Source organism: Leiobunum rupestre, chromosome 7 (genome assembly GCF_980474605.1).
Source record: "Leiobunum rupestre chromosome 7, qqLeiRupe1.1.hap1, whole genome shotgun sequence".
In the NCBI taxonomy this organism is placed as follows: domain Eukaryota; kingdom Metazoa; phylum Arthropoda; class Arachnida; order Opiliones; family Sclerosomatidae; genus Leiobunum; species Leiobunum rupestre.
The window spans coordinates 12,430,038-12,438,197 of NC_143390.1; the positions used below are offsets into that span (position 1 = coordinate 12,430,038).

The following is an 8,160-nucleotide window of genomic DNA, read 5'->3' on the forward strand; positions in this document are numbered from 1 at the left end:
TCCGAAGTAGAAACGCGAAAAGAAAACTGTGCTGTTTGAATTCTAACGCCTAGATAATTTGGCCACCGAGAAAAATGTATGTTCCCATTTATAAATTTTCGTGAGTGCTAAATGTTTCTACTATATAGCTTGGACTGTGTACGAACAATGTTCACGACCGCTGTAGACGTTTCGGATACGGGTTTAATATCTCAAATAGTCTTAGTCGATAGCTATGCCGCAAAATTTTCGTTTTGAAAACGAAAACATTTGAGAGAGTTGGCCGTTTTCGATCTATCAAAATCTGGCAGTCTTGCCTGCCTTCCGGCCTGTATCTCCATACCCAAAATGGCCGACGATTACGCCGCCGAATATATTTTACAAAACTGAACGGCGGCATTTTTGACCGTTATTTTGAATTATCGACTATGACTATGAATAGTAAATCTAAATTTTATATTTAGTTTCTATTGTTTCAAAATTGCTGACGCGAGGAACAATTTAAACTCGAGCCACGCAGTCACTTCACGAGGAAATTTTCCATCCAACATTTCACGAAAATGCTCTACATTGTCGTAAGAAAATACGCAGTTTTTAATAAATAATTAATTCAAGCTAATTAATTACAGGTTTGCTTACTAACGGTAGCCATCTACAAATGCCAGGGTAAAAATTGATTTTCAATTTCCAATACTTCGAAATAGAAGTAATTATTTTTTCTTGTAGCAACGGAATGTCCTGGACTGAGCTTACAAGCGGAAGGATTAGGTAAACAAATAAAATTAAGAATGAAATTAGTTTGAATGCACAATTATTTTATGATTATCTCCCCCCCCCCCCCCACGCAAACAGGTTCTCTTTGCGAGATATACAAGCCTAATCCAAATCAAGGTAAGATCAGAAGCAAATGACATCTCTCTTAGAGAAGTATTCATCACGGTTCATACAACCATACGTAACATAATCACTCAAAAGTATGCCATAAAAGCATTTCCTATAATGACCCCTTATTCACGGAATATGACGTAAATTACGTCACTTCCAACTCTGTGACGATAATCGCGTCATCACCTTGACTGATGGGCAACGGAAGTTACTGAGCGGATTTTGAAAACGCACAAAATTTCTAATTTTAAAAATTTATAGTTTAGCTTGCGCCTCACGATCACTTGGTTTCGTTTCCATGGTTACCTTTTCAATAGCCCAAGGATTATAAGAATTTTTGTATTGTTGGGTCCGCTTATTGTGTGAATAAGGCATACTTTTGTTGATTATGTTACAAATGATACAACATATTGCAAAATATTTCACTGATATTTTCAGTTTACAGGCTTTAAGATAAATAGCTCTCATTAAAATATTCCCAAGCCATTAGTAATATAATAACATAAATATGACTCTGAAAGATTTATGATAGTATATCATCGAGCGATTGCCTTCTTCGGATTCTCCTTTGTCTAAAATTTTGTGGAGGTTAACGGTAATAGTTAGTGTAGGGAGCTGTTGGTTCGCGTGGCATGAAGGGCTTGCCACCACCCTCCTACGCATTGTAACCCGGGTACCCGTTTAAAGGCAATAAAAGTCGCTCGCTGACTTGGGGTAGGTACATTTGTTCGAATTTCAATCGTCTGATCGGTGGAACAAATGTTCGATTTTCATTCGTCCGAACTGCCGAAATAACAAATGTTTCAATTGTTCGAATTGGACAACTTGTTTGTTTCATTCGTCCGAATCGGTAGCATCACTTGTCCGAATTCTGTCGCTAAATTAGTATTTCTTATTGCTGTTTTTTTTGTCCGGATTTTTTTTAGTGCAAAAATAAAAAATAAAAAACTACATTGTAAATATCGTTGAATGTTGTGGATATTTTACGTTAGGTTAGGTTAGGTTAGGTTGGGTTGGCTTAGGTTAGGTTAGGTTGGGTTAGGTTAGGTTGTGTTGGGTTGGGTTGGGTTAGGTTGGATTAGGTTAGGTTAGGTTAGGTTAGGTTAGGTTAGGTTGGGTTGGATTAGGTTGGGTTAGGTTAGGTTAGGTTAACGTTAATGTTACTATTTTCTTATATTAACAATATTTAAAAAAACAACCCATTCCTAATGTTCGAAAAAAACGGACAAACGATTATTCGAACAAATGAAATTCGCCAGTTAAGTTAATATAAATTGAACGACTAAATCACCAACAAAAGTTGTGATAAATTTTTCGGGCAAAAGAAATACGTTTTCGGACATACGATCCTGTTTTCCGGCATTCGGACAAATGATCATTCGGACATTTGTACCACCGTTCGGACGAATGAAATTCGAACAAATGTAGCCGAAATCACTGACTTGGGCCTAAGGTGGTGCCTAGGGTATTAGCCTAGCTGATTATTATTATTATTATTAGTTCTGAAGAGTAACGGTTACTCCTTAAGCTCGTTAAGATTTCTCTGGTCATTGGCGACGCCGATTATCATTATTACCATAAGTATATAATATTGTTCCATATGTTTGTCCCTTTGGGGAATATTTTCATGAGAGCTAGTAACGGAGTGACGTCATCTCAAGAAGAAAATCTCCCTCTAGCGAGACGCTGACGAGTTAGCAAGCGGACGCAAAACGGCGACGAAGCCCGTAAATGCAGTCTGTCTCGTGAATAGCTCTTAGTTAAACTTTTGCATGTGAAGAATAGGAAATGTCACACTTATGTCTATTACTTATGTCCAGATTCAATTAGGAATAATACCATCTCATTGTATCTAGTAATATAGAGCCGATTTAGGTGGGATTCCATCAACGACGGTCCCATCAGAGCTTTAAACCCAGTTTAAAGGCCGAGAACAGAGATTCCATTTTCTGGTGCGCGAATTTTGACCCCCACATATCTGAACTTGTTGATTTCTTGAGGAGTGACAGCTTGGACAGCTTGACCGATGGCTCAGACTGTTTTTGAATTGTACAATATCCAGAATTGTCCAAGTGGTCACTCAAGCTGTCAGAGCTGTCAATCGATTTGTCCTAGATGTTAGTTAAGCTGTCACAACTAATCTCCACCACTCTCCCCCTATTCGGCTTTCCGTTGCTACGCAACTCGTTTTGAAATTTTTAATGTTTAGGCTTAGTTTCTGTATTCGGTGTTATAGTCGCAAGCCAGATTTCCCGCACGGTTCTGACGAGTCCCAAATAGGACGAAAATGGTCTACCGTTGGAATTTCTGGCTATTTTATTTAATTTAGTTTTACACTCGAAGACCTATTTGATCCGAGTTTCACGTCTTTTTGTTTTCTCGAAGACCTATCGGTACGAGCTATTTTTAAATTTCTTCAATTTTGTTTAGGGTTGAGCTTTATTATCCCTTTTCATAATGGACTAATCTACTTATTCGCTAATTTTATCACTCGTCAAAACATCGAGTACAGGATTAGAGGGCTAGAAATTCGCCCTGTTCTCGGTCTTTAAGTCTGTTTTAAGGCCTTTTTTGACCTACGAAATTGAGCCAAACCCGCCATGAAAACTGGTTTCAAACAATAGTGTAAACGCGGCTTTAGAAAGAAACTAGTCTCTAAGCACTGCCTCCTTTTTTTAATACACCTCTTACGAGAGTATTCATCAACCTATCTTGCTAATTTTATACCTGCGCAGGCTCCCTTTGATTTTAAAACGTACAGGGTGTAGACCGTCATATATTGATTTTTTAATAATGTTTCATCAGTAAAGTATAATTTATCAGTAGGTAAATATCTCTACGTCAGGGTTCGTACAAAATTTCCGGAATTAAATTCCCTGACATTTCCAGGTTTTCCCTGACCAAATTGTTAAATTTCCCTGACCATTTTTGTAGAATTAATTAATGTATTGAGGTAAAATCTTGCAAAATATTTATTATGTATTTTTAAATCTTGAAAAATATTTATTATGTATTTTTAATACATCTTTCGAAAATTTATTTGCCGGATTTTTTTGGGGTCATTTTAAAATTCCCGGACTTTTCCCTGACCTTTTGGAAACATTTTCAAATTCCCTGACTTTTCCCTGACCTTTTGGAAACATTTTCAAAATCCCTTACTTTTCCAGCTTTTCCAGGTATTCCAGGTCGTGTACGAACCCTGTACGTAATATTATTTTTACATTTTACATCTTCAAACAAATCCATAGACTCGGTAAATGTTCAGCCGTAATGCGGTATACGCATCGTCGATTTAGTCTTAAATTCGCGCCTAACGGAATCCGCGTTGAGCCGGCGCAGGTACGTGTTTCATTTTAATGGTCTAGATGGCTACTTTTGTAGTGGGAGATATATTATAAACTTCTGCTAAAACGTAAAAAGCGAATAACCCGAGTTTTAATTTTCCGTGTCCGAATAGCAATCCAGGAGTTGGGTTACCAACCAACCTGCGAACCCGACGGTTCATTTTCCCCGAGACAATAAGTTGAAAGGGTACCCCACATCTTCCTGAACAAGCGAATAGGTTATGGGTCAGAGTAAATCACTTCCCCGGAACAAGCAAATAAAACCATTTAGAGTAAAAAGAGTACACTTTTATTCCGAGAACTGGCGAAAAGAAACCACCTACTGTCTACTTTCCTAATTTAATATTCAAACTAGTATATTTTCCAGCCAAAATCGAACCTTCCCGTGGTGGACAAAATTTCGAACTTCCAAAGCCAAAAATCAGAACTTCTGGGGGTGGACAAAATTCCGAACTTCCAGAGCCAAAAATCAGAACTTCTGGGGATGGACAAAATTCCGAACTTCCAAAGCCAAAAATCAGAACTTCTGGGGGTGGACAAAATTCCGAACTTCCAAAGCCAAAAATCAGAACTTCTGGGGGTGGACAAAATTCCGAACTTCCAGAGCCAAAAATCAGAACTTCTGGGGATGGACAAAATTCCGAACTTCCAAAGCCAAAAATCAGAACTTCTGGGGATGGACAAATTTTCGAACTTCCAGAGCCAAAAATCAGACCTTCCGGAGGTGGACGAAATTTCGAACTTCCAGAGCCAAAAATCAGACCTTCCGGAGGTGGACAAAATTTCGAACTTCCAGAGCCAAAAATCAGACCTTCCGGAGGTGGACAAAATTTCGAACTTCCAGAGCCAAAAATCAGACCTTCCGGAGGTGGACAAATTTTCGAACTTCCAGAGCCAAAAATCAGACCTTCCAGGGGTGGACAAAATTTCGAACTTCCAGAGCCAAAAATCAGACCTTCCAGGGGTGGACAAAATTTCGAACTTCCAGAGCCAAAAATCAGACCTTCTGGGGCTGGACAATATGTTGATCGCGGGGGGCCTAACATCGTCAAAAATTGCGGTATTGGTTGTAGGGTCGGACGCGTGCTGGAGGTGCCAGAGGGGTTCAAAATGGGTATTGTTAGTAAGTATAATGAGTTTATCTATATCGTTAATGTCTTAATTTCTAAGGTGAATATCGAACCGCATTAGGTAGTCGCTTAGATGGGACGACTTCTTTATTATGACGTTAGTCGCGTACCACCGCTCAAAAATCCTTTGAATTTTTGAAACTTGACTAAATTTATTGCCAAGGCTTAGTGCAAAATTTATTTACAATCAGCTACGCTAATAGCCAAGGCACAACCTTAGGCCCAAGTCTTCTAGCGACTTATAATGCCTTTTTAAACAGATGGCCAAGTTACAATGTGTATGGAGGGTGGTGACAAGCCCTTCATGTCACGCGAGCCAACAGCTGCCTACACTCACTATTACCGTTACATATTTAACACGAGCCATTTTGATTAAATATAAATTGGTACAACTATTAAATGTAAATAGCTTTATTTTTATTATCAATTGACTTTGTAGTAGTGCAGGTATTTTTTCTAAGAATTACAAGTAATTTTCATGACCGATTAAAACGCGCATCGCAGAGTAATATTTTGTTGGAAATTTCTGATCAATTGGCTTAAATCTAGGAGGATGGAAATATTATATTCCTAGCTTAAATGGTTACGTTAAACTTAGAAAGGCACCGGATGGTAGAAAGGGTAATGAAATCATTCGATATTCATTTATAGCCTTTATTTAATGGTCTATACATGTATAGATGCGCAGGCTCTTTAGAAATAACTATGTGAACAAATAGTTTATACAGCTATTTAATCATTGAGAATATGCTTTATAAATAAATATCTCTTGATCAGTCGGTGTATGCTCCCATTGAAAACAGCAATCTAGTCCAATATAAGTTCACGTTACACGTTTTCGAGCGGTGGCTTAGCCTGCCCAACACTAAAAGAGGGGGAGGGAAGCTGTAAGTGAACTAAGACTCCCCCCTCTCACAATAGAGACTTGTCACTCCGTAGCTTTGGCCATGGCCGCCATTGTGGTCATATTTTTATAAAAACTATTGAAAAAAAAACTGTGACATAGCACTGCCAAGTCCCTATAGTGGTTTTTATAAAATAAAATTAATAAAAAGTAGTGTTGTAAGTCGGAAAATGACCGAGGCCTTTTTTCCGGAAAATTTTCCGTATTTTTCCGAAAAAAATAAAAAAAGTTTTAATTCCATGATTAGTATAATATATTGTTTGCAAATTGAAATAAAGCGGTATTTTCGCCTCATTTTTTCGAAACTGAAAGTAAAACTAAACCTCTAGACTAGTTTAAACTGATTAACAATGTAACGCTATTAATGTTTTGTAGTATGTTTACTGATATTAGACATTTTATATCGATGTTTCAAATTTTTATTTTTCCGGAAAATTAACAACACTAATAAAAGTAAAAAATATAATATATGTTGTTCTTAAGTCACAAGACATGGCTTTATTAGTATGCTCATCGCACGCCCACTAGAAAAACCTATATTCCTCGTCAGTGTGAAGGGCGCTCGTAGACTTGTAAAAGGATATGTAACATAATTACTTATAAGTATGCCACTGTACCTTTATTCCATTCAAAAATCTTCACTAACGGTTTGTTTCACCACGAACCAGTAAAAAGGTGGACTACGTTAGAATTTAACCTTTTTATTCATCCTTGTAATTTTGGGAGTCACACTATTGGCTTCTAACATATGTCGGAATTTTAGTCAGCCCAATGTAACTTTATGGAAATTTATGAACTCACTCGGTGCGTGCGGATGAAGTTAAATAATGAGTAGTTTAGAAAAGGGAAAGGTTAGGGAAAATGACCAATACGGTTCGGTTCAGTGATCGGTTTCCGAAAATGGAACAAGTCGTCGAAGTGGGATATTCCACCAGCGTTAGAAGAGTTAGGCCTAGGCTCAAAAGAATCTGCAAAAACTCCAACCTTGTAGATACCCCAGAAAAGCTCAACTTGAATTTCAAATATTTTTTCCAATAAACCTGCTTCTTTTTGACATTGTAAATTAATTTTAGAACGTGAGTCTCCGAAAACTTCATTAATTGCAAAGTAATTGCATTAACAGCACTTGACACTATAATGTAGTTTACCTGCTAAGCCTGGGTTGTTAAAACCGGTTTGTTTACTAAAATAATGGCCGTCGGTTTAGCATACGTAGAGCTAATTGTGCGACGGCATAATCGGCATTTGAGATTCGATGACGTGAAATATGACGTCAAATATTACCAAGGGTATGGATGACGCAATATCTGTGAAACAAACCGTTAGTGAAGAAATAGAGCTAGTAGCATGAGTCATTATGTTACATATGGGAAAAGTAACAGGCTGTGACGTAAGAGCCATATTTAAACATTACTTTATAAAAAGAGCCATTAATGTGAAATGAGCTAGCAGTGTCATTTGCATTTTAGGGGATGCATTATATGGTGTAAAGAACATATTCCAGTCAATCGGCGAAGCGACCAATCCTATCGATCGTTTATTTTCAGGAAGATAACAAAATAAATAATGTAACTGAAATAAACTATTAAATAAAAGCGGTTTATTTCTTTGCCTTATCATAAACAAAATCATTTAAGAATTACAAAATTAATCTACAATCAAACTTTTTTGTTTTTTTATATTTAGGGATAATAATTATATTATGTCCATTTTAAGCCTCGCTCATGAATCCACTTACGCTCTAACAGTAAGCTTCTTCGCCCTACAAAAACCAAATCATCCCCCAATCTGATTGGTCCCCTAAAACTGACGCTGACCCACTCGACCTAATCAAAAGTAAATAAACCGAAATGATCAGACAGACTGCTATCATGGATAGTAGATTTTAGAGGATCTGTAAAAAGCCTGGTTTTTAGCC

The 8,160-nt window shown here is 37.3% G+C and overlaps 1 protein-coding gene across 2 annotated transcripts; it reads left to right on the forward strand.

Annotated features, from left to right (window-relative positions):
- The first annotated feature begins 449 nt into the window (after positions 1-449).
- On the forward strand, positions 450-7,837 carry LOC149934477 (uncharacterized). Of its 2 annotated transcripts, none has more exons than XM_090153084.1 (6): positions 450-554; positions 609-645; positions 706-747; positions 832-870; positions 4,576-5,331; positions 7,712-7,837. In XM_090153084.1, the coding sequence occupies exons 1-6, from the start codon at positions 540-542 to the stop codon at positions 7,795-7,797; spliced, it is 975 nt and encodes a 324-aa protein (XP_090009210.1). In that variant the 5' UTR covers positions 450-539; the 3' UTR covers positions 7,798-7,837. The 2 variants fall into 2 exon arrangements, with proteins under 2 accessions (XP_090009210.1, XP_090009211.1); XM_090153085.1 differs by having other exon boundaries at positions 501-551.
- The last annotated feature ends 323 nt before the right edge of the window (positions 7,838-8,160 follow it).

Excerpts from the sequence above, each read along its gene's own strand:
- LOC149934477 (XM_090153084.1), top strand. Across the intron at positions 748-831 it reads CTTACAAGCGGAAGGATTAG|GTTCTCTTTGCGAGATATAC; the intron begins GTAAACAAATAA and ends CCACGCAAACAG. Across the intron at positions 5,332-7,711 it reads GTTCAAAATGGGTATTGTTA|GGGATGCATTATATGGTGTA; the intron begins GTAAGTATAATG and ends TTTGCATTTTAG.